Raw genomic sequence first — 27,761 nt, 5'->3', positions numbered from 1 at the left:
TTTGATTCCACATACTGATATGTGTAAACGGTTGTTTGTCTTTGTCTATGGGAAAATCTATGCTAAAAATACAAATCCTAAATCTAGAATTTATGAGAATTTGCTTAAATCTAGACTCATAAAAGCAAATTTCGTCTAAAATTATAAATCTTATAAGAGCATTGAGCTAAATGTTGACCTTGTAAATAACCTAACTTTGTTACTTAAATCTAGCAATGTGATTCCAGCAACTTGTTTAAAGTTAGACTTGATTTCTCATGTTAAAACTTGTTAAAACTTCTAACGTTAGAACTTCTTCAAAGTCACAAGAAAAATATTGTAGCTATGAGAATTCTAGCCATGTAATTGTTGCTCAGCCAATTGGCAGAATTGTTGCTTGAAATAAGAAAAACGGTCTAATTTTAAGATTATTTTAAGATTGTTTTAAGTACGGCTGTTTTCGCAGTGTATATGCTCTCACTACTGTCACATTTCTGTTGTATAGTATTGTCCCTTCAGAAGATAAAATATACTACTGGTCCTCTTTCAAACAAAAGATTAGTATTATTACATATAGCGAGGGTTTTAGAAGGCTCAATTTACAGTATGTTATGATGGTGCTGAAGCTGTCTAATAGTTGTGCTGTGTTTCCATTAAATACGTCACTGGAAAATAGTTTTCATTGGTACTGAAAGGAAAATACAGTAATGTGGCAAGGAAATAACACTTGTCATTCAGTATTAGTAATTTACAACAAGCACAGCTATGGATGTTCTAGTGTAATGAGTGCTGGCCAGCTACAGAGATCTTGTTAAACCTCAATCCCTGAAGCCTTAAGGGTCGGACATGGACTGGACATGAGTTGACAGCTCAGAGTTTTAGGCTAGTTCTCTCAACTCTCATTCGGTGGACCATGCTTCGAGCCCTGGGTGCACATTTCGATTTATAAAATATGTTCCTACAAGACACTTGGCTTGCATTCTTCATGCATGACATAGGTTATGGAACATGTTATTGCGTATCTAAACTCACATGATGAAAACATATGTTTTTTTTTACTTGAATAGCAATCAAATAATTTGTCATCATAATGTTCCATAAAGATGATAAATGAGTAAGTTTATTTTTTTTAAACACATGTTGCCCCCAACCAGAACTCATAGTCTATACATTACACTAAAGATCTCCAGATTGTATGAGTGCTGTTTTTGGCATAAGGAATCTTTCCAAAATGTATTGTGTCTGATGATTGATGCTACCCAGACGTTCATGTGTGAAAGGAATTTATCATGGGGATAATTAACAGCGTCAGAACCAGTCAGAAAGCCGGTACACAAAGTTCACCAGCCGCCAAAACTATTCACATGCTAGCACACAACAAGAGTAGAGTCCAGAACGCTGAAAAGGACCACGTCCAGCAAGAATCTTTTATGTCACACTAGATAGTGGGAGCAAGCGGGGATAGATTCCCAGGCCAAAACTATAGATCCCATGCCAACTCCACAAGAAGCCTTCATATACCAGCTCCATATGAAAAAATGGAGCAGACCACATGAGGTGACAGAAGACTCTGTTTTCCAAACAATGATAAAATAAAAGCATCTGCACTACCCTGCTCTGCCTTTTTCCTCGCCTGACTGGCTCAGACGTTTGGGTTTTTGAGTCACTCACCCGTCCCGTCTAGCATCCCAAACACTGCGGTTGATGTTTGGACCAGTGCTTTAGCAGTACCCCGCAGAGAAAACTCAGGGCAGTAAAACACATCCTATTAAACACTGTTGAGTGCACAATGACCTCATGAGGACAGCACCGCTTTGATTCCCCGTCTTGGGGGATTTGATTTTTGGTAAACATGTAAACATCACATTAATTAACCTTTTAGATTCTTCAAAGGAGCACACACAGACCCCCTTATAACACTGCTCCCCACTATGCACCCTGGTCATTCCTCAGTAATTCCTAAATTTAGATACTATGCAATGTGTTTAATAACTGTGTATTTAATTCAATTATAATACTATGGCAACAAAACATTACTTTTTTGTCGTTATATATAATGACTTTATAACATGTCTTTCTAAACTTTCAAGATCACCAGAGAACATTTTGAATATTATTAGATATAAATTACATTATAAAATATAAAATATGACTGGGACAACATGATAAAAAAAAAAAAAAATCCCTTACCAATATTTTGATTTTTAGGGCTGTCAAAAATCATGCATTAACAGCAGTGACTAATTAACTTTATTTATTACATAAATTATTTTCATGTGACTAAGTAAGTCATGCCTCTCTGTTATGATGACAGACCAAGACATAATGTAGCTTCCCCACAGTCACACATAGTCTGATGCTTTTTTTACAACTTTATTCTCACCAGAACACATCACAAGTAATGCAATTCCAACATGTCGAGTATATGTATCTCCATCTCACCAACATGTCTCTAGTCCCTTCACCAATTCCCCTGTCCTTCCTTGTGTGTATCCAATAATTCACAGTCTTATAAAAAAGTTGTTCCCTGATTGGATGTTAAAAAATTGGCATCTGAATCTCGAGTGAGGATTGCTGACTCTTGTTCTAATTTAACACAAAAATCTTAACTTAATTCTACCTTAGCTTAAATTTGTTTATTTAAAGGGGGCCTATTATGCAATTTTTTTTGGCCCTTTGTATTGAGTTGTGGACTCCTATAGAGCAGCTACACATGATAACCAGCACAGAAAGCGTTGTAGTTCTTCCAGAATCTGCACCTATTCAGCTGTATTTCTTTGGATTTCCAGCTTCCTGTGAAAATGGTATTAGTGTATTCCACCCAAAAGAGAGTATTTTGAGCCATCCCAAACTTCTTTCAGGGCGTACTTCCAAATGCGCAAACCTCATTATCTGAAAGTTTGGCATCGTTTAACATGAGAATACAACATTCTAACTACATTTATAGGTCAGCCTAATAGGTCCCCTTTAACTATCCAGTCATCTATCCATTCATTTTCTACCGCTTTTTCCTCACGAGGGTCGCGGGGGGTGCTGGAACCTATCCCAGCTGTCTTTGGGCGAGAAGCGGGGTACACCCTGGACTGGTCGCCAGCCAATCACAGGGCACATATAGACAAACAACCATTCACACTCACATTCATACCTATGGACAATCTGGAGTCGACAATTAACCTAGCATGTTTTTGGAATGTGGGAGGAAACCGGAGTACCCGGAGAAAACCCACGCATGCACGGGGAGAACATGCAAACTCCACACAGAGATGGCCGAAGGTGGATTTGAACCCTGGTCTTCTAGCTGTGAGGTCTGCGCGCTAACCACTAGTCCGCCGTGCCGCCCCTAAACAGAATATAATAATCCAAATAATAATTTTCAAAGCCTATGCCATATACATCACATTGTACAAATGGGAACTAATAAATTATGTGACATGTGAGCTTGTCTGTATAAGGGATAAAAAGAGGATTGAGGTTTTAAAATACCTGAAAAGTTGTATAATTTAGTGTATGTGGTGTCTATTTGTGTAAGGGTTTGTGTTTGTGTGTGTGTGTGTGTGTGTGTGTGTGTGTGTGTGTGTGTGCGTGCACGCTCTCACTCAACCTGTCTTGCCACCATCTGTCCCCAGGACTGGCATCAATGAGTGTACAGACGGGCACTCACTAATAAGCTCAAACAGTCCGCAGTGGGGAGAGGCCACATGAGGACACCCTGCGACAGGCGCACCATCACCAAGACTTGAGGAGTTCAAGTAAGGCCAAAGACTACTTGAGACACATTAACTTGTGCGAGGACTCGCCATGGCAGTAACCGTTAGAGACAGGGGACAATAGGGCTCAGGAAAGGAGGGTTTTGGCTGTTGGACGGATATTGAGTGACACCATGGCAATAATTGCGACAGAATTCTGTGTATTCTAAAATTTTAATCATCAACCATCAGCAGAGAATCTGTACCCACCAAATATTAATTGAAAATAAGTACAAGTAAAAGGGCTAAAGACAAAATAGTAAAGGCTAGCATTACAAGAAAAAGAGCTATATGTTACGTCTTAGCTTTGTGGCGTGTTAGCGGTGACCCCAGTATGTAGGGAAGAGGACCAAGCGTAGTTAAATATCTATTTTTTATAACAGCCATGCACTGGCAAGGATCCAACACAACAAGCAAACAAACGACAATGATCGTAGGACTGACGCCAAAGGCTGTATTAAATAATCACATAGAAATGAGGAGCAGGTGCGTTGGAACAAGAAAGTCAAGACGAAGGGAAACTGAATGGAACAGAGCAGGAAGTAAATACAAAATAAGAGCAGGCAACCAGAACTAATGGACTAAAACTGTAAAATAACCAAACTGTCACATAAGCAAACATATTGGACGTGACATGCTAGCGAGTATGCAAACTAGCATGCTTGCAAGCTAACCAGTTAGCCTCGGGTTAGCCATAGGCACAGTTGTAGTTAAGACCCAGAGTGGGAGGACAAGAAAAAACTCAGATAAGCAGCGGCGAAGGATGGTGAGAATGGTCAAACTCAACCCACAGATCACCTTCAAAGACCGACCACATTATCATGGTACAGATGGTTTCACTGTGCATCGTTCAACTATTCAGTACACTTTGCACAAGGGGATGCTGCACGGGAAAGTCATGCGGAAGAAGACTTACAGAAACAGAGTCCCTTGAGGTATGCTAAACCACATTTGGACAAGCCAGCTTCATTTTGGAATAAGGTTCTGTGAACTAATGAAACTAAAATGGAGTTATTTGGATATAACATAGGGAGGTATGCATGGCGGATGAAGAACACAGCTACCCACAGTAACATTTGGTGGTGGTTCCATCGTGCTGTGGGGCTGTGTGGCCAGTCCAGGTACTGGATATATTTTTAAATCATATTTTATAAAAATAGTCCAAAATGTATTCACACTGTCTTGAAAGACTGGAATAATGTGAAGGTAGTTTCCCATCTCGGTGCTTAGTTGTCTCACAAGTGTAAAAAGAAGTTAATCGACATTCATGTAAAACAGAACAAAAAAACGATAACAAGTAACATTTTTGTGCAACTAATTTTCCCTGAAAATGTCTGTCAACTTCTGAATTGTACAACCACAGTGCCATATTGTTGTTGAATACACATAACTTGGTTGATTCCTTACTAAATATGAACCATATTTTTTATAGCTATCGTTTGTCTAGATGATCTCTAAGCAACAACAGCAATTCTATCTAAGATTGACAAGTCAATTCTGTTTATTTATCCAGAGGTAATTTACAAAACCCTTTGTTTTGAAACCAAAAGTGATTGTAAGGCATTCTCCTTATGAATAGTAGCAATGCTGGGGTGATTATCAATAATAGTTGAGGTCTACTTTTGCTGGAATTGCACCAGCTGTTGATAAGCGCTGAAAAAGAACATTTGTATTCAAAAACATGCCAGTTTTATCATTAAACCATTTTTCATATAGTGCAAGAGTATTTACATCTTATTCTTGACTGTTTATGTATTATTTTAGACATTTTTAGACACGCTACTCTGAATCATCTTGATAGGCAAGATGATTCAGATTGTTATAAGATGTTAGAATATACCTGATTGGCTGGCATGTTGCTTAGTTACAAACAGCAACAACAGTTCATTGAAGTTGCGCGCTTTGAATTAGATCGGGTCATGGAAGGTGAAGTCGAGGATTGGGAAGAAGCGGATTTGTATCCGCTATTCTCTTACGTTCAAGGTGGGAGACTTGAAAGGGACTGAGGCAACCAGCTTCCATACTTGTTGTACATCTGTTTTGCCGGCTAGTCGTTGAGATATTTCATCAGTTGTGGTTTCTGGAACCCCGCCACGTCAATAAGTAAGCAGCCGAAAAAAAGGTTGGAGGGGGCTGTTTTCCCAGATCTGCATTGTCCTCGCATGAACCCCGAGCCGCTGCCAAGAACTCCAGCAAAGTTTAAGGGAGGTAAAAGTAAGAATACGTCTCTGGGTGTTCACAGCCGCGGCAACAAAAGAGTAATTCCTCAAAGCAGATTTGGTAACAGCAGGTGGGAATGTTTTTTTTTTCCCATGAAAACAGTTTTCTTTTGAGAACGCAAAGGGTACAGATGATACAGAGGCATTGATGCAGGAGGGGGGAGAAGGAGGAGGAGAAATAGGGCTAAAGTAAAAGAACGTGCAGTAAATGTCCATCTAATAATGAAAACATGGAAGTATGAACGGGAACGTTCCGGTCAGCTGCTCAACTCATCATCACAGTTAACTTTACCAGAACTGAGGTGTTTCTTTCTGCTTTATATTGTATTTCATAAAAAAAAGGTTATTCAAACATCCATCCATTTTCTATGCCCTTATCCTGACTGTGTGGCCATGCCAGTAACCGTAGTCTTCTGTGCTGGAGCCTATCCCAGCTGTCTTTTGGCAAGAGGCGGCGTACACCATGGACTGGTCGGGTCATTCAAACAATTGAGCATTATTTTGATTTGAATGAAAATGGTGGTCTAGTGGTTAGTGTGCAGACTTCACAGCTTGGAGATCAGGGTTCAATTCCACCCTCGCCCATCTCTGTGTGGAGTTTGCATGTTCTCCCCGTGCATGTGTGGGTACTCCGGTTTCCTCCCACATTCCAAAAACATGCTAGGTTAATTGGCGACTCCAAATTGTCCATAGGTATGAATGTGAGTGTGAATGGTTGTTTGTCTATATGTGCCCTGTGATTGGCTGGCCACCAGTCCAGGGTGTACCCCGCCCGAAGACAGCTGGGATAGGCTCCAGCACCCCTGCAACCCTCTTGAGGAAAAAGCGGTAGAAAATGAATGAATGAAAATGAAAACAAAACATTGAGTTGTTGTTTCATTCCATCCAAGAAAAATACAGTAGTGCCTCGTTTATTGCAGTTAATTTGTTCCAGAAAATACCACTATAAGTGAATTCACGCAAAGTGGGATTCAATATTGATATACGGAATATTTTCATAGTCAGAGCATTGAAAACCTGTTAGTCTTTTTTTTCGTTTTTACCATTATTAGAGCCCTGTCGACATGAAATAACACCCCTATAGTTGCTGTTACGCTCTTATTATTCTTTGTTTACACCATATTGCATGTCTCTTAGCTGCAGGCTACGGGATCTCTGAAGGGACACAAGAGACAGTTGTCGCTTTAAGCATAGCAACATCCGAGTTAGCTTATTAGCCTCCAATTTATTTATTCTAAACTTACAAAAGGATTTTACACAAATTGCAAGTTGCTTGACTGCCAAAATCCATCTATATAAACATTTTTGGGGGAAATATGGACAAGCTGCCAGCTTTATGAACCAATTTTAGTGGCAGCGTGTGATGTAGAAAAATTCTTGATTGTAGAAAATTCTTGTAATTGTTGTCACCACGTGGAAAATATACAAAATACAACCCCACTGAATTAACTGAATATTCAACTTTTGGATAACCATTCCGTGTCAGTGTCATTTATACAGAACAGCAACCTGTCGGCTTTTAGAGGCAGTCCAGCAAATAATATATTCATAACATATCCTGGCATATTTTTTTTTTTGGTCTTTGACAAAGATATCAACCCCCGCTGTCTGCTGTGTGAGTCAAGGGACAAAAGATTTTCATCTCCCCTGCATGCGTGCCTTACACCCCGCAGTCATCCATGACATGGATTTACTGTAACCAGCGATTACGACTTAACCAATTTACCATGTGCTCCCTCGATCTTTTTTTTGTTAAATAAACACACCGGTACTGTGATTGGCTTTCATCCAGTAATGACTAATGTCCACGTCCAGATGTGAAGACGCAGATGCTGAACAGACTGTTCCTGCATGACCTGCATAGGGTCTCGATACAGGTATACGGTATGCTCTCACTGTGTCAACACCATCAACTAAACATATCCTAACATAGTCTGTTTTTCTAACAAATACAAAACATTTTAAATAGAGTCATGGGACAAAATTATTATTTATGATGTTCAGTTCAGGCACAAAAAAAGTCTGGCTTCCTGGAAATATTGTGGTCTGGGTAAATAAATGTGGGGTGAAATTAAGTGTTGCAATTGAGAATAGAAAACATACTGTAATAAAGTTGGAACATCTGACATCTGTGACATCAACATTCATTCATTCATTCATTTTCTTTTTCCTCACGAGGGTCGCGGGGGTGCTGGAGCCTATCCCAGCTGTCTTTGGGTGAGAGGCGGGGTACACCCTGGACTGGTGGCCAGCCAATCACAGGGCACATATAGACAAACAACCATTCACACTCACATTCATACCTATGGACAATTTGGAGTCGCCAATTAACCTAGCATGTTTTTGGAATGTGGGAGGAAACCGGAGTACCCGGAGAAAACCCACACATCCACGGGGAGAACATGCAAACTCCACACAGAGATGGCCGAGGGTGGAATTGAACCCTGGTCTCCTAGCTGTGAGGCCGTGCCGCCGTGACATCAACAATTCTCAACAAAAATTTACCCTGTAGAGATATTGCGGTATAGAAAATGGATGGATGTTTTCATATGGAATTGAATATCTAACACACCTGCTGTGGTAATTTTGCTGTACATTATGTTTTGATTGTACTATTTCTTCAAGTGGCAATGAATTGGCTGCATTTTGTTCATTTCTGTGATAAAATGCAGGTTCATACTGTCATTATTTTAAGGGCAATGTCGATTTTGGACTTAGCGACATAAACAGGACCAACTTAAGCGGGTTCTACTGTGAGTAACAACATGACATCCATAGGTTACTCCATTACACGGCGCTTGCTTGTTTTTTTTTGTTTTTTTTTTTTAATGGATGGCTCTGAACCTGATCCTTGAATTAACTGCTGGTGTGAAATGGTGCTATGTAAACACTGTAGCATCTACTTCAATGGACTGGACAAACATAGAGTGTTTGTAGGAATCCTTATCTTTGTCTGCTCACCCCAAGGTCCAAGAGTCGTTGAAGTCCTGGGGGGAAGAGAAGGGATGGCAGATTGTGTCCAATCACCTTCTGAGCGCAGCCAATGATACACTGCAGTTTGCTCTTGTCCTTGGCAGTAGGCACCATGTACCAGATGGTGAAGAGGTGAGGGTAAAATCAGTGATGGCGGTGTTGAAGTGCACTGCCATTGTTGCCGGACGAACAGTACAAGTATGAATAAGAACATGAATCGGAAATTTGACTTTTTATATAGTATTTTCTTCATGTTCCTGTCTGTATTTTGTATATGGTCTATTGTGCTTCTTGGGGATGATTTCCAGGCAGCAGAGCAATAAGGGGGTGGCAGGAGCTGGGGTTCTCTGGAAGACCACATCTGTATGGCTCCTAAGACAACTGTGGAAAGGCCAAAGGAGATGCAGCAATGTGGTGTTTTATTTAAATATATACATCCTAAAAGCACTCGGAGTGCAGATCACCATAAAAATCAAAGTATATGACCCACTTGGACTAAATGTCCACTTCAGGAAAATTGCCTTCAGCCATATAAAAATTCATCTAAGGCGCCATCTTGAGGATTAAAATACATTTTACACAAAGAAAAATGCTAAACGCTCTTTTGGCATTTGCAATTTACATTTTTTATATAGTGCCACGTCCTGCTTGGGCATGCACCTCACAATCCATACATGTGCTCTTGTGGAAATGTTTATATTGACTGACATTTGTGTTATTGTGAGTGGTGTAATGTGTGTTTTTATTTAAAATGACCCCTATGTGTGTGGTAACAAGACGAAACAAGAATACACTATATACTACTCCCAAATGTCATGGGTACGCTTTTATTACAGAACAGCAAGTTGTCAGTTAAGCGCATTAAAAAATAACTGCACTTTTTTTTTATTTTGCCCATCATCCACAATCCTTATGTGACGCATAAACACATCTCTTTTCTATGTGTTCCAAAGATTAAAAAGAGACAGGTCACCTATGCTGCCGACAAAGACTGCTACACTTCCAACGGGGTTTAATGATTTTATTTACTGTATTTTCTGGACTATAAGTCGCTCTGGAGTATAAGTCGAACAATGCCAAAAATGCATAATTAGGTAGAAAAAAACATACATAAGTCGCACTGGAGTATAAGTCACACAATGCAAAAAATGCATAATTAGGTAGAAAAATACATACATAAGTCACACTAGAGTATAAGTCGCACAAGGCCAAAAATGCATAATTAGGTAGAAAAAAACATACATAAGACGCACTGGAGTATAAGACGCACAAGGCCAAAAATGCATAATTAGGTAGAAAAAAACATACATAAGACGCACTGGAGTATAAGACGCACAATGCCAAAAATGCATAATTAGGTAGAAAAAAACATACATAAGTCGCACTGGAGTATAAGACGCACAAGGCCAAAAATGCATAATTAGGTAGAAAAAAAACATACATAAGTCACACTGGAGTACAAGTCGCACAATGCAAAAAATGCATAATTAGGCAGAAAAAAACATACAGAAGTCACACTGGAGTATAAGTCGCACAATGCCAAAAATGCATAATTAGGTAGAAAAAAAACATACATAAGTTGCACTGGAGTATAAGTCGAACAATGCCAAAAATGCATAATTAGGTAGAAAAAAACATATAGTTCGCACTGGAGTATAAGTCACACAATGCCAAAAATGCATAATTAGGTAGTAAAAAAACATACATAAGTCGCACTGGAGTATAAGTCGCACAAGGTCAAAAATGCATAATTAGGTAGAAAAAAAACATACATAAGTCGCACTGGAGTATAAGTCACACAATGCAAAAAATGCATAATTAGGTAGAAAAAAAACATACATAAGTTGCACTGGAGTATAAGTCGCACAAGGCCAAAAATGCATAATTAAGTACAAAAAACATACATAAGTCGCACTGGAGTATAAGTCGCACAATGCCAAAAATGCATAATTAGGTAGAAAAAACATACATAAGTCGCACTGGAGAATAAGTCGCACAATGCCAAAAATGCATAATTAGGTAGAAAAAAAACATACATAAGTCACATTGGAGTATAAGTCGCACAATGCCAAAAATGCATAAATAGGTAGAAAAAATATATACATAAGTCGCACTAGAGTATAAGTCGCACAATGCAAAAAATGCATAGTTAGGTAGAAAAAAACACAAGTCGCATTTTTTGCGGGTAATTAATTTTCCAAACTACTTGACCAAAACAGACATTACGTCCGCTTGGAAGGCAAGTTCTAACAATAATAAAAGAATAGAGAACAGGCTGAATAGCTAAGATATGCTAACACAATGGTTATTCAGCTACACAAAAAATAAACATGAACAGAAAAGGTGTCCTGTGTTTATGTAACATAAACCGTTGTTTCATTTATAAGTCGCTCTGGAGTATAAGTCGCAGGAACAGCCAACCTACGAAAAAAAGTGTGACTTATAGTCCGGAAAATACGGTATTATGCTGTAACCATGTAGTCACGGGTACATTCATGATAACATGTAACCATATTACCATATTTTGGCCCTTTTAAGTATGTTATAATGTAAGTTATAATGTAACATGAGTGTGGCACTGTCATGCTGTGGGCAAGTGTGTGGTGAAGCTAGTTGCTAGCCAGCTAGTGATGAGCTGATGTGGTGTGGCAAGGTGTTGAATGTGGTGTGGTGTTTTATAGGCGGAATAAGTGTTTCCCATTACGTGCACTCTCAAGTGTTTTTTTTTAGCTGTTTATATATCTTTAGAATACTCAGAAATGACAAAGACATACAGTATCAACTGCACAGTTGTATCTGAAAACCATCTGCTTTTTATTTTTTTGGAACGGTTATCTTGTTTGTGGTTAGGTAATCATCTTACCAGACAATCACACATTTCTAAGTCTGAATTTAAGACCGCTGAATGCTACTGTCAGCAACTCCCTGAGGCATTGCGGTGGATTATCAGGCGCGTGTACACTATGTGTGTTCTGTCTTTATTGAGCAATCAAAACAAACAATGGCCACTGAACATGGATACTATTTATTTCTTTCATTTTCATCAAGCTTGTCTGATCATTGCCTGTTGACTCTTTGTCTTGTACATGTGGCTGCAGATATGGCTCTCAGTATTGCATTTCGGACAGTTTTACTACTTAAAGGGGACATATGATGCTAATTTTTCATCTCTTTGTATTGAGTTGTGGACTCCTAAGAGTAGCTACAGCACAGAAAGCGTTCTAGTTCTTCCAGAATCTGCACATATTCAGCTGTATTTTGTGGTTCCCGCAAAAACGGTCTGTTGTAATGTACTGTACATGTCATTTACATACTGTAAATGTACTGTAAATGCTTTGAACATACAGCCATATGTGTTGGATCCCAAATCCAATCCAGAAGTGGCGACTGTTCAGTCCGAAATTTCTCAATAGTAAGTAGCTTTAGCATTTTAGCATTTTTGTAGGGCTTTCGAATTTCAAACAGAATAATTAATCTGAAAAGAAAACAAGAACATAGATTTAATTCTCATACATCATGGAACATACACAAAAAATATAAGTACTTTAAAACAGTCAGTTACTTGTCAATCACCCTATACTACATCATTCACAGTGTCATTGAGTGCATCTTCTGAATGGCTCATGATGCATGTGTATTTTAGTTCATTTAACCATTTTTATGCTTAAACAGGATTAATTCAGGCCCCAATTTTTTTTAGTGTCTGTAAATGCATCTCACGGTCTGTCGAGACACAATGACGAAGTGTCATTACAATGACAAATGGACTGCAGACATTAATTTTAAAAATCGCCGTTACCATCAGTTACCATCAACAATAATGGCAACACCGGGTCTACTCGGGGCATGTGTCCGACTACAGCGCACCACAATGTCTATAGCAGGTAGCACCCGGGCTGCTCAAAGCATATGGCAACCATAGAGGAGATCATTATATGCTTGTTATATTTAGCAAATAGGAGTGCGCAAAAAGACATCATGCATTTATTTGGTAATTAAATACAAGCGATCAACAAAGGTAAAGTTTCCGCAGGATCTTCAGCTCTAATTGTGCAGCAGCAGTGCAATGCCGGTCTGAAAGCTGGAAAAACCTCCACAATGAAAACTGATAGAAACTGGCAGAGTGCACATATACTCCTCTGCTTAAAGGAAATATTCATTCATTCATTCATTTCCTACAGCTTATCCTCAAGAGGGTTGCAGGGGTGCTGGAGCCTATCCCAGCTGTCTTCGGGTGAGAGGCGGGGTACACCCTGGACTGGTGGCCAGCCAATCACAGGGCACATATAGACAAACAACCATTCACACTCACATTCATACCTATGGACAATTTGGAGTCACCAATTAACCTGCTCCCTAACCACTCTTCCAGCCCATTTGGTTTCAGTATCGTTAAATACATGAATGTACAGTTGTTGCACACAAACCATGTTTATTTTTGTGATAGTTTTAGTCTTTTTCTTTGAGAGGAGAGGAGAGAGAAATGAGATCTGTTTATTTGTCGGGATCGCCATTAGCTCTTGTCTTGAAAAAAAAAAGACAATTAGTTGACTTCGTAGTAAGGAGTTATCAAGAAAAGTAATTGTATTACTTTTTGGAAAAACAATGCTTCCAATATGTAACAGATTTTGGATTTAGCTTTGTAATGGTGTATGCTGTTGAGAGATGTTTAATGAGATTAGGCTTTGGGCTGAGATCCTGGCTTGTGATTCTTTTGTACAATGCTAGGGGGCGGTGCTTTCCCGAGAGTGAGCAACCACACCTTATTGACTAGCTGTCTAGCTACCTGTGGTAATCAACTGACTGAAGCGACATTCAGTTGGTTAATAAATATGTCAGTGCAGTTTCATTTCAATTTTAACATTGTAACATTTGAAATAATAATTCATTAGATAGGGCAGCACGGCCAATCTCGTCTTGGGTATCTCTGCGTGGAGTTTGCATGTTCTCCCCGTGCATGCGTGGGTTTTCTCCGGGTACTCCGGTTTCCTCCCACATTCCAAAAACATGCTAGGTTAATTGGTGACTCCAAATTGTCCATAGGTATGAAAGTGAGTGTGAATGGTTGTTTGTCTATATGTGCCCTGTGATTGGCTGGCGACCAGTCCAGGGTGTACTCCGCCTCTCGTCCAAAGACAACTGGGATAGGCTCCAGTGAGGATAAGCGACATAGAAAAAGAATAGATAGATGGAATTAATTAGATCGCCTGTAAGTGGAAAACAGTGGCTTTATACGTATATGCTGTTATTTTTAACGCCATTACTCCCAAACAATGTTGAAAACAAAGGTAAGGTACAATACAGTGGTTAATTTCTTATTGCACATTTTGTAAGAATTAAACATTAAACAGCCTCTACAACAAGAATAATTCAAATTTTCCAATAAGGTTAAGGAAGAGTGCTATGTTGTTTTTCTGTTATGTTCCATTGTTTTTGCCTTATCTGGCAGTTAACTTCTTTTTACACTTGTATGACAATTAGTAATTTTAAAGATTCAAAATGCTACTTAAAACATTGCCTACATCTTGAAACCTTGGTTAGCATCATTACGTTATTCCAAAAGGTCCAACTTAATCTGAAACTTAGATAAACCGAGTTCATTTTTCCCATAAGAAATAATGCAATTCCAACTAGGGACATCCATTTTTACCTTGATTGAAGACTTAACAAAGATGGCTATGAGGCTAAGTGACAAGCAGAGATCAACACAGACACCATCTTTGTGTTTTGCAAGGAGTTCTTGAATTCCATAGTGTTTCTCACCTTTTTATAAAAATTCTGGCACTTTCAACTTTATTTGGCTCCATTATGGTGTATTGTGAAATTTGTGATCAATAAGAAAAGCAGATACTTGTGGCTTAACAGTGTTATTTAGTGAAGAAGCAGAGCCAATCGCTGTTGATGTAATAGACCGGCAACGGAACTGGGGGACAAGGACTTCTGGTTCTGGTTTCCATGCTAACAAGGACATTCATTCATTCATTTTCTACCGCTTTTCCTCATAAGGGTCGCGGGGGGTGCTGGAGCCTATCCCAGCTGTCTTCGGGCGAGAGGCGTGGTACACCCTGGACTGGTCACCAGCCAATCACAGGGCACATATAGACAAACAACCATTCACACTCACATTCATACCTATGGACAATTTGGAGTCGCCAATTAACCTAGCATGTTTTTGGAATGTGGGAGGAAACCGAAGGAGCCGGAGAAAACCCACACATGCACGGGGAGAACATGCAAACTCCACACAGAGATGGCAGAGGGTGGAATTGAACTCTGGTCTCCTAGCTGTGAGGTCTGCGTGCTAACCACTAGACCACCGTGCCGCCCCTAACAAGGACATTTTGTGCTTAAAAAAATACATCATAAACACTGTTGGACTCACATGGTGTATTCATAAAACAACAAAAAGCACACCATATTGTACACAAACCGAGGCAATTTTTGACGTAAACAGACTGGTTCGTACGCTAACCAAGGTTTCACTGTGTTGTTTTGTGGCCACATGCTATTTCTATTTCCTATGCATGGGAAAAAATGTTGCAAAAATGTTACAAATCCGCCTTGAACCATAAAATGACATATTTCTTCACCCCATCCATTCATATTACCTTACCTACATATTATTACCTTACCTTTTTTGTGACTTAAAATATGGCTTTGACAGAGTGTTACGAATGTTTGGGAATATCAGGTCAATATTAGGATTTCCTGTTTATTTTGTGGTTATGCAATACCACCAGCCAAACATTTCAAGACAGTTTTGCATGCTCTTGAAAATCAATAATGTCACACCTCCTTTGTTAACCTACATGTGACATTAGCCTGGGCATGACCGTTCATCTGCAGATGAATATATAAAAGTGCAGCAAAAACACACACAAGACAATTTGAGTTATCACACAGCTTCAAATGGTGCGGTAATTTGACTTCTTTTTGGCGGAGGCTCAAAGCAGTGGAGTTGACAGAAGGTAATCCCCGCCATGTGAGGCCTTGGCCCCACTTTGGAGGCGGGGTGTGATTCATTCAGACCTGTGGCTGGCTGCTATAAAAAGAGGGTGAAGTTGCAAGTCACCCAACTTCCAGGCAGCACATTTGGGGCGGCACATGATGAACACCATGAAGGCCATCAAGAATGCTCTGGTGTGTCTGGTACTGCTGCCCCGCTTTCTCCTGGCTGCACTCATGTTCTGGCTCCTCGACTTTTTGTGCATCAGGAAGAGGTTTTTCCTCAGGATGAAGGAGCGGGAGGAGGAGAGCGACGCCATGGACCCTCCTCTGTGCATATCAGACTCCAATCGCTTCTTCACGTTGGAGTCCCTCAAGGCGGTGTGGCACGGTCACAAGCTGGACCTCCTCAAGGCGGCGCACCTCGGCCGCGGGGCGCCCAACACGGAGGTGGTCCGCGTGGAGGACGAGCGGCGCGGGCGCATCCTGGACTACGCCCGGGAGAGCAGACCGCTCATCCTCAACTTTGGCAGCTGCACATGACCCCCCTTCATGGCGCGCCTCAAAGCTTTCCAGGGGCTGGTGCGGGAGAACGCGGACATCGCCGACTCTGTGGTGGTGTACATCGAGGAAGCGCACCCGTCGGACGGCTGGGTGAGCACCGATGCGCCTTACCAGATCCCCAAGCACCGCTGCCTGAAGGACCGGCTCGGCGCAGCGCAGCTCATGCGCTTGGAGGCGCCCGGGTGTCTGGTGGTGGTCGACGGCATGGAGAACCCCTGCAACGCCGCCTACGGGGCTTACTTCGACAGACTTTATATCCTGCAGGAGGGCAAAATAGTTTACCAGGGGGGCAGGGGACCCGAGGGGTACCGGATCTCGGACCTCAGAGACTGGCTGGACCGGTACCGAGAGAGGCAAGCCAGTAGTCTAGTTATTCATGTGTAGAACCATGTAGAGCTGCTATTAGAAGACACCTACACAAATGCTGCACATTTTGGGTATTATAACTCTACTTACTGTAGATCCTACTTGTATTTGAGTATGATGTGTCAGCATTTTTGTAATTATACCTGCAAAAAAAAGGTGAGTTTGTGTTTTTGTTGTCTCTTATCATGTAATGTTGGACAAGTGGACATCACATAGCTCCTCATTATTGTTGTGAAGTTCGGTTCTGAAACGGTCCACGTCCGGAGAGCCGGTACTGATGTAATGTGATACTGAGGAGCATCGAATGCTGCGCTCTTGTCCATCTTGTCACTGCACCCCACTCTTTGTTTTTGTACAAGCATATTTTCATACAATAAAATGTCATCATCTACCTCTACAATGTGGCTCATTTATTTGTTTGCGTGCATATTGCGCAATCTTACTCTTTAATTTGCCATTTTTCTTCTGTTTTTTTTTTGTCCTTTTTTTGTCCTCTCATGCAAAGTCAAGCCTTTGCATGCATTCCTGCATGTGGACTTATCCTTTTGTGGTTCAGTCTTTTAAAATGTTGTGGAAATAAATGTGAAAATAGAGTCCAGAACTTCTTACAACAGTTTTTCTGTAAAAAAAAAAAAAAAAAATGTAATTGGATATGATTACCATTTTCCTGGATGAATAATCAAGATTGTGTTCCCTGCGGCAAATATGTCAAATGTTTAAAAATAATGAAATATTAAAAACAATGTTCTATTCATAAATTAATTAAATTAAAGTTAATATATATATATATATATATATATATATATAATTCTTTCTAAATAATTTTAATAATAATATTAACAAGTAAATATTAGTTGATTAGTGGGAGCAATTACATTAAATACATAAATCAATGAATACATGAATGCATGTCTTTGGATGTCTTGAAAAGAGCTGTAAAGCATCATTTATTATCATTATTAATATTGAAAACATTACTAAATCTTTTTAAGAAATTGTAATTGTAAAGTTAGTAAAGTTGTAACGTTTCCATAAATATGTCATTTCTAATATTACATATTTAAATAGGATGTGTATATATTGTTATATGAATGTATTTGGTTTAGTTCTAAACATTTTACTTCTAAACTAGAAAATTCCAGCGGAAATTTTGAGCACGCTAACATCTAGCAACTTGGCACTCTATAGCGAAAGCGTCAAGGCGGTCCTACAATATCCCTGCATCACGCCTGCCTGTATTGCCTTTAGATGTGAGGATTACAGCTGAAATGTTAACATGCTAACAGATATCATGCTAGCACCAAAAGTGCAGAGAAACCATTCCTACATCGTGCCATGTGTATGTAGGCTTTTTTAACAGGAGTAAAATAGCCCAAATTCCAACATGCTAACAGTTAGCATGGTGACACCTAGCAAGATAGCACTAAGTGGCGAAAGTGCCAAGGCAGTTCCATAGTGTCCACACATCATGTCATGTGTGTATTTTCATTTAAATATGCATAAAAAAGTCCAAATGATAACATACTAACAGTTAGCATGGTAGCATCTAGGAAGAAAGCACCAAGTCCCATAACTGTTAAGGCAGTCCCATAGTGTCCCTACATCATGCCATGTGTGTATTTGCCTTTAGACATGAGTAAATTAGCTAACATGCAAACATGCTAGCAATTAGCATGCTAGCACCTAGCAACATAGCATCAAGTGTGTTGTTGTTACAATTGCATGCAGCGCTTGTATTGTCATGTAGTACTAAAGGGCAGAGAGGAGTGAGGTTCACGTCGATACCAAATTATCGATTTCTGACATGATGATAACACAGCTTAATCCTGTATGATGGATTCTATGACTATGTTGATATTTTGATACTCCAGTCATTTTAAGTGACCGTACTTAATTAGAAAGATAGAACTTTTAAAATCTCCCAGATCCATAAGATGTATGGTATCAGCTGGGAAGGGAATCATTGTAATCGCACAGTTCGTTTTAAATGGGAGGGGCTGGGAGAAGAAGGAGAAAAGGTGTAAACTCCATTTTACTGCAGCAGGTGGTGGCCATATTGACAATGAATTAGCACAAATTACCGAAAAGCCTGAATCCCTCATGTCGAACAGAAGCTTCTTACGGCCATATGATTCAAGATATTGACGCCGCAAGATCACCGTGAGTGGCCTGAGGGTCGGGGCTTCGTGTAGATCTGCTCGTTTTGCAAATCGGTTGAGAAATGACTGCAGGAAGACGAGTCGAAAACAGAGATAATTGAAGATCTGGAGAAACAAAAGACAGTGTCTTTAACATGGGAGTCAATGGGAGAATTTATAGGCTTATGTCGCTTCTAGGGGCCACAGAAGGCGATCCGTACATCTCTCAGCCATAAGAGGGACATTTTTGGAAAGGGGACAAAGATTCCTACGTTTTCACCAAAATAAATCAAGCTAGCTAAAACTTTGAGGCCAGGAGGAGGAGTTTGCAACAAAAAAAAGTTACTTTTTTAGCCCTGCGTTTCGGCCCTGCGCACACCACCTTCTGAGAAAAGTCTTGGCAGCTGTCAATGGGGGCCTGCATTGCAGTGCATGCCCATAATAAAACATTTTAAACATTTGTACAAGTGCACTGCATCACAGTTCAGGGTTCCTAATATTTTGACCCTCTCAGGAAGTTAAATGAGGTCACGAACAGCTCTGACGCTGATGCAGTACTGTTCTACACCACTGCAAAGCTTGTGCATACATTTTTTAGTGAAATGAGTACAATCAAAACGGAACATGATGTCCTGAAGTATCCAGTGTGTGTATATACTATACCAGGGGTGGGCAAACTACGGCCCGGGGGCCAAAACCGGCCCGCCAAGTGTTTGAATACGGGCCGCCCAATCTTTCCAAAGTATTTCATTTAAACTCAACATACAACCTGGCATCATGGCCTGAGCCAACCTTTTGATGGTTTTATCAATTTCGTTTTTTGACATGGTCTGTTGTTTACAAAGTGCTCCTGAAAAAAGGGACACAAGCACATAATAAGAATAATAATAATTATTATTAGATTATTATTAGATTATTAGATTATTATAATTATTATTAGAACTATTATGATTATTATAATCATTATATTAATGCTAATTATTATATTAATTATATATAATATTATTGTTATATTTGCATATTTTACATAATAATAATATAATAATTATTATTTTAATTTTATTGTAATTATTATATTTTATTATTTTTAAAATATTTAAATATAAATATAAAATAATAAATAATAATAATAGCAGATTGCATGACAATTTTACAGATACAATAATACCAGGTGGATTGTTACGTGTAAAATATATAGTCTGCCCCCCCCCCGTAAATTTTGTCATATCAATGCGGCCCGCGAGTCAAAAAGTTTGCCCACCCCTGTACTATACAATATCTGTAGTAAAGTAGCTCAACTTCACCACCACTGCCACCTCCTCCCAAGTAAGCTCTTGTAGCTCTTACAACTAAATGAGGATAATCACACATGATCCTATTATTGTTGAGTGATATATCTACACAAATGTTTCCTAGGCTTAGTGCACCAATCCACCACCTCCAGCAGCACCGATAATGTCTCTATATTGCTGCCATAATATGATAAAAGCTGAGAATCACCACGTTAATAATCAGCATGCTGCCTGTTTTGTGTATTTTGAACATGTTTTCACTGCCTGAAGTCACTTGTGGTTTGGCACAATTTAACACACACAAGGGCCTCCGGGTTGTTTTGTTTTTACATCCACATCGGAGTTGTATCCCTTCACAGGGGCATATTTAGTCAATTTGGGGACCCAAAGCAAACCCTGTCACTAGACCCCTTCACATCCACAAAAGTTTGGTTCTATTTTGTTACCTCCAAGTGCAAACACAGCGTGGAGTTGGTGTTTGTCTGTTTGCGTTCAAAATAACTTGAACAGTTCTGAATGAATTTGGATGTTATTTTCAGTAATTGATACAAATGGGATATGGAAGAAGTGATCCAATTTGGGGGGGGGGGGGGTCTGGATCACTTTCTGAATCCAGGAATACATATTTGAAAGATTCTTTAACATTGTGAATTTTCGTCATTTGTGCATAGAACTTCACCAAAAAAACGGTGAGAGCACTCGGAAAACAAGTGGTTGTACAAAATACACTATATGACCTAAAGCAGGGGTCTCAAACTCAATTTACCTGAGGGCCACTGGAGCTAGGGTCTGGGCGAGGCTGGGCCGCATCACCAAAAAAAAAAAACACATTTATTAAAAACAGAAAAATGAATAAACTTTGCTTTGGTTCTGATTTTCTACAAGAAAAGCTCTGATAAAACATTCCACTGTTCTCAAATATCTTACTTTTTATTTTTCTACACAAAATAAGATGAAAAATAAATAAACAAATCAAGAATAAAGAAAATCAATCAATCAGTAATAAATAAATATAATAATAATAATAAAACAGCAAATAATAAAAACTTAAGAAACCACATATAGTTGGTGGATAGACAAATTATTTTTTTCTGATTAAAATGAACAAAGTATTATTAGAGGCCTGTAGACATGACAAAACACGACTATAGTCACATTTATACTCTTTTTATTTACAACATATTGCGCAACTGCAGGGTCTTGAGACACATGCTAACTCGCAAACTAGAGAGCTAGCGACCTAAACGGTAGCCTCCAAGTTATTTCCTTTAAACTTAAAAAGCCAAAAACTTACCACTTCCACACGGATAGGGAGGATAACTATTAACAGTTATTTAACCTTTAACATGAACATTAATCAAACATAAGAATTTTTTCTGGGTACATGATACCATACAGCATCCATATCAAACTTGCGCAGGCCGCACTAACATTAAACTTTCATATCAAGGCGGGGGCCTCAAACTAGTGTCCTGCGGGCCACGCGTGTTTGAGACCCCTGACCTAACATATTTTAAAGTAAACCCATAGGGTTTAATATGATGTCAGTCCACCTTTTGCAGCTAATACGGCTTCAACGCTTCATGGAAGGCTGGTCCACAAGGTTGAAGAGTGTGTTTATCACAATTTTTGACCATTCTTCCAAAAGCACATTGGTGAGGTCACACACTGATGTTGGTGGAGAAGGCCTGGATCTAAGTCTTTTTATGAACCTTGCTTTGTGCACTGGTGCATTGTCATGTTGGAAGAGGAAGGGGCTGCCCCCAACTGTTCCCACAAGGTTGGGAGTATGGAATTGTCCAAAATGTTTTGGTATCCTGCAGCATTCAAAGTTCCCTTCACTGGAACTAAGGGGCCAAGCCCAACTCCTGAAAAACAACCTCACACCATAATTCCTCCTACCAAATTTCACACTCGGCACAATGCAGTCCCAAATGTACCGTTCTCTTGGCAACCTCCAAACCCAGACTCATCCATCAGATTGCCAGATGGAAAAGCGTGATTCATTACGCCAGAGAACGCGTCTCCACTGCTCTATAGTCCAGTGGCTTTACATCACTGCATCCGGCGCCTAATCCAGCCATCTTACTAGACAGCGAAAGCACAAAACACCAAACCAACAAACAAGCATCCTTACTCCAAACAAACTAACCTTTATAGCTTATAGTTTTCGCAGAAAACAATGTCATATTTCTATAAACGTGGTGATCAGCTGGGATAGGCTCCAGCATACGACCCTAGTGAGGATAAGCAGCATAGAAGATGGATAGATGGATGTATTGATGGTGAGCCATGTGGTGCATTGTCAGCAGATGAGTAAATATTAGAAATAAAGAAATTTGTTAGTGATATCATATGAATTTATGAAAAAATTCATGCTACATTTGGTACAGCATTATCAATATGAATGTATCAATATGAGTCACTTTGACCAAGATTATAAATTCATGTTCCAGTTTGTAAGTCTACATAATTCAATAAACATCGAGGAATCATTATTAACGTTTCATTTCATTCTTGTTACGCAACAATTTCATTTGACGCAATGGTGTTACAAACCCAAAACTACATTGCCACTTGGGCGGATATCAAAAAAACATAAAATCACCTTAAAATAGAAAAAAAAACAACAAACAAAAGGTTGTCTTAACTCTGTGCCTTTTAGCGACATGTTTGGCTGTAATATAAACGTCAATGATGAAACCGTTTTAAAAATACGGCCATTAAATGGGTCACACCGACCATGTTTGTAGCTCTGCTAAATTAGCAGTTAAGTTGATGTGCTTTTGAATGGCAGCATTCACGATGTTGATCAATATGATGTTTATAAACAAAAGTTTGGTTTACCGTTGAGTGGTTGGTTACTCGTGGTAGTTTTAAATCACTGCAGCGTGATCAAACGCTTGACTGATCATTCCAAGAAATTGACTTTTATGTTATTTGAATTTACTTTGTATATTTTTATAATGTGACATATATCGCCCACTCGACATCCGTTGCAGCCGGTGGGAGGGGGGGACTCCCAACCCCACCCATATGCGGTGTAGTGGAGTCAATGTATAAACGAACTACCCACAGCTGTCCCTCCCTTCAAGCAGAACACGTGCTGTGTGTAGGGCTCTACAATGCAAGGTGGGCCCCATTTTGCGCAAGGGGGCACATTCTCAGCAAAATGCCTATTGTTGTAATCTTGTCCGAACACAGGTGGGGTAGGCTCCGGCAACCCCCCTGCGACCCGAGTAGGATGGGTGGATGGATATTTCATAGGGCCCCAGACCACATTTTAGTTACCCGCAGTGTTGCATAGTTTGTAACCACAACTCATTCATCTAGTTAACATCTGAGACATTGGAACATCCCAAAGGCTCTAAAAACTGCTGTTATTAAGCTTCTTTTGTAGAAGAGTCTTGATGCCACAGTACTGGACTATTGGCCTATATCAAACCTGCCATTCTTGGAGGAAGTCTTTTGTATAAAAGGTTGAATACTGCAAGTTTCTTCTCTCTAAAAATGTGTACTTTCAAATCAGGCTTTAGGTCCAACCACAGCACTGAGACAGCTCATCAATATGACAAATGATATCCGTGGTAGAGTCTCACTTCTGCATTGACCATGTCATCTTACTACAGAGGCTAGAAAACTGGTTCAAGTCCAAATGGCTATGACCTGTGGGGTTCCCCAGGAGTCAAACTTGGGACCTCTATTGTTCATTTTGTACATGCTCCCTTCGGGTCAGCTAATATAATAATAATGCAGATGACACTCAGATCAACGTGTCACTGACAGCCGGTGAACACGGTCCTGCAGACTTCATTTGCCACTGCATCAAACAAATCAGTGTGTGGATGCAAAACACTTTTTTTTTCCAGCTAAACGTGGACAAAATTGAAATCATCATCTTAGATTCTTTTTCTAAAACCTGGTCATCAGGTTAGAAATCTAGGGCTTAGATCTGAAGTCTAACAGCCATATTAAATCAATAATATCATCAGATTTTTACCACCTAAAAAACATTGGCAAAATCAAGGGAATTGTGTCAAAACAGGATTTAGAGAGACTAATGACCTTTGTCTTCAGCAGACTCCCAGTCTTCTTACCTAAATTACATATTTCCAAGCCTAAATTGCCTAAATGACCCAAAATGCACTAAACAAGCTGTAAAACAACTGAAGTACATTTAGAATGCTGCTGCTCGAGTCCTGATTAGAACCAGGAAAATACGTATAATATGGTCATATTAGTCCAGTACTTCCTGATACTCAAAGAATAGACTTTAAAACTGATCTGCTTGTGGCTTTTCACGACCAAAGTACATCTCCGACATGTTAGAGCAACATAAAACATCTCAAGCTCTGAGAAGCTCAGATAGTGGTCTCTAGTGGGTGCCGAGGATCAAAACTAAACACAGTTATCTTGTGTTTCCAAGCTGAAAACACTTCTATTCATCTGTGTATTTGACAACTAAAAGTATTTGATCTGCACTCTCCATTTTTATTTAGAGGTTTTTTAATGGAATGATTGATGGAATTTTTGTCATGACTTTAGAAGGATTTTATGTTTTTTTGGAATGATTTTATGAAGTGATCATACGCTTCTTTTGTGCAAAGTACTTTGAATTACATTTGAATTACGTTAAAAAGCCGTAGCATTTCAGTATGTGGAATCAAACTATGGAATGGATTGAGTAAGGACCTCAAACAATACAATACAATACAAGAAACAATACAAGCAGTTGATGTTTGCTAAATACAAGGATGAAGAGTCTTGAACCAGTCATGATGTGCTATATATATCACTATATTGACACTTACTATGGTACCCATTATGTCATTGTATGGTCATATCATCTTGTACTTTGGTACGAGGTACATTATTAAAAAAAAAAAAAAAAAAAAAAACCTTAAACTGTATTATGGAAAGCAGGAAGTGAACAAATGTAACAGTTACTGGTACTAAAAGTACCAGATGTAGGGGTAGGATTTAATAAGCTTTGCTTCTTCCTACTCCTTTTGGACATGTGGAACTGTGAACTGATTATGGGATGCATTCAGTTGTAATCTGATGCATGTTCAAATGAAATTAAACCATTACCATTGCCAAGCACAATTCTTATTTGCTGTTATTAGGTCTAGTGTATTGTGTAATATAAATGTAAATGTGACTATAGGGGTCTTAGTTCATGTCTCGAGGGCACTTATAATGTTAAAAAACATATTTAGAAGGTCGTACACAAGTTTTTATGATCTCACTTTGAATATCATTCATTCATTCATTTTCTACTGCTTTTCCTCACAAGGGTCGCGGGGGATGCTGGAGCCTATCCCAGCTGTCTTTGGACTGGACTGGTGGCCAGCCAATCACAGGGCACATATAGACAAACAACCATTCACACTCACATTCATACCTATGGACAATTTGGAGTCGCCAATTAACCTAGCATGTTTTTGGAATGTGGGAGGAAACCGGAGTACCCGGAGAAAACCCACGCATGCACAGGGACGAACATGCAAACTCCCACTTCGAATATCTTCCATTCATAAATAAGGAATGCTACTTTGTGTAAATTCACTTATCATGGTCGGGTCTGAAACCAACTGACCACAATAAATGAGGAATTATTACTGTACCACATTTGCTATGATACTGCAGTAAGTATTACTAACAGAGAGCAAATATTGCCACTCCCTGTTGTGCACTCCAGGAACGCGATAGTGTTTATGCGTAATCCTTCAGGGATTACCAGGAATCCTACACTCTAACTCCTTTATGCCATGCTACTAGCTACCTAAGTCACTATGGAGACGTGATTAGTTGGCTGTACAAGAAAGATAGTTTGTTGCTAACAAAGTAGCGAAGAGGAGGCAGTGTTTGTGTGATGGCTAGCCATGCTGTGGTTGTACGGTGAGCTCATGTGGAAGTCATTAAACTTGCTGAGCATGGGGTACCCAACTCCGGTGAAAGTCAACTGTATCTAATGTGCGCCCCTGAAAGGAAATACCGCCTTAACGTCTTCTAGTCTGGATTCTTTCCATGTGCACGTTTCAGGTCACGGATGTAGCGCCTCATCAGTCACAAAGAGAGGTCAAAGGTTAACATTTGCTTCTCTGTTTTGTTCTTTTACAGCTCTGGGAAGGAGACGACTGGCCTTGCTGGCAGTTTTTTGGCTTCTTCAGTTGAAGGTGAGGGCCCCTCTCTCCCCACAGGGGTCATAACTGTGCAAGTGGAGTGGGTGGGACACTGGGCCCCAGCAGACAAAAAGGTCTCTGTGTTGTGGGGCTTGAACATGTTAACATTTTTACCTCCAATGCATGCCGTTGAAAAACATATTTTAAATATGAATGAACCCTAATTAAACATGCAAACTGGAGCGAGCAAATACAGTACATGTCATCATTGGGCAAACACAGGCAATAGCCCGGGGGGCCTAGATTTCCAGGGGTCCCCAAACCTCTCATAAAAACTGCTTATTGATTTTTAAATTATATTTAAAGTTTTAGGGCTGCACGGTTGTCAAGTGGTTAGCGCACAGGCCTCACAGCTGGGAGACCCAAGTTCAATTCCACCCTCAGCCATCTCTGTGTGGAGTTGGCACGTTCTCCCTGAGCATGCGTGGGTTTTCTCCTCCCACATTCCAAAAACATGCTGGGTTAATTGGTGACTCCAAATTGTCCGTAGGTATGAATGTGAGTGTGAATGGTTGTTTGTCTATATGTGCCCTGTGATTGGCTGGCGACCAGTCCAGAGTGTACCCCGCCTCTCGCTCGAAGACAGCTGGGATAGGCTCCAGCACGTGAGGATAAGCGATAGAAAATGAATGAATGAAAGTTATGCTTCAAATATATTTTTCTCCCTTTTTTGTTGGGAACTGATATTTTCCTGAAACTTACCTCCTTTGTACTGATTATTACTCAAGAACAAAAAAAAGATAGAAACAACATTTTTTTTTCTGATGAAAGATGACAGCCTAATCTTTTCATGTTAATATAACCATAGCCAACACAATATTTTGTGTGCCTTGAAAAATCAGTGCTAGTTGTCCAAAATGGCCACAGTACTGAAGGGGCTGTCTTTTGAACAATGGCTGGGATTGAATGAGTTAATGTTCTTATCAATGACTGTAAAAGATTCACTTGTTAGGCCAGGAGTATTTTAGGGACTTTATCTAGCTCAGGAAGTAGGAGAATTGTATAATATTCATATAGATGATGAACATGAATATTAAAAAATATGGGGTGTAAATTAAAGCAACTTAAGGTGACAGACTGTATGTAACAGATTCTAACAGGATGTGGAGGGCCTCAATGACTCGGGACCCCCAAATGAAAAAACACGCCCCCACATGTCATGTAATGGCGATACGGACTGTATAGAAATCTAGACCCGTCCCTCCCCAGACATGCTAGGATAACAAATAGTCCCCTCCATGCTGCACTATATATAGTTCTAATGATGTCTTCTACAGATCAGCCTTCAAACAGGTTCTCAGTCTTCTTTCAACAGCCAATCAATCAACCTGCTCAATATCCACCATTGGCACCC

The 27,761-nt window shown here is 39.7% G+C and overlaps 1 protein-coding gene and 1 long non-coding RNA gene across 3 annotated transcripts in view; both read left to right on the top strand.

Moving 5' to 3' along the window:
- The window catches only part of LOC131140765 (uncharacterized), a 52,598-nt gene extending 26,014 nt beyond the window's left edge, over positions 1-26,584 (top strand). Inside the window, exons 4-5 of one of the 2 annotated variants that reach the window (XR_013629789.1) lie at positions 3,606-3,728; positions 26,346-26,584. This is a non-coding gene — a long non-coding RNA (uncharacterized LOC131140765). Of the gene's footprint in view, positions 1-3,605; positions 3,729-8,911; positions 9,130-26,345 lie in introns of those variants that run through there. The other variant, XR_013629790.1, reaches the window with a different exon arrangement.
- dio3a (iodothyronine deiodinase 3a) lies at positions 15,876-17,361 on the top strand. Its single transcript, XM_058091484.2, has one exon. The coding sequence runs from the start codon at positions 16,022-16,024 to the stop codon at positions 16,808-16,810; it is 789 nt and encodes a 262-aa protein (XP_057947467.2). The 5' UTR covers positions 15,876-16,021; the 3' UTR covers positions 16,811-17,361.
- Positions 26,585-27,761: the final 1,177 nt, after the last annotated feature.

Source organism: Doryrhamphus excisus, linkage group LG14 (genome assembly GCF_037039965.1).
Source record: "Doryrhamphus excisus strain RoL-2023G ecotype Guam linkage group LG14, RoL_Dexc_Guam_v1.1, whole genome shotgun sequence".
Lineage (NCBI taxonomy): Eukaryota > Metazoa > Chordata > Actinopteri > Syngnathiformes > Syngnathidae > Doryrhamphus > Doryrhamphus excisus.
This window is presented reverse-complemented; position numbering and strand designations above follow the sequence as displayed.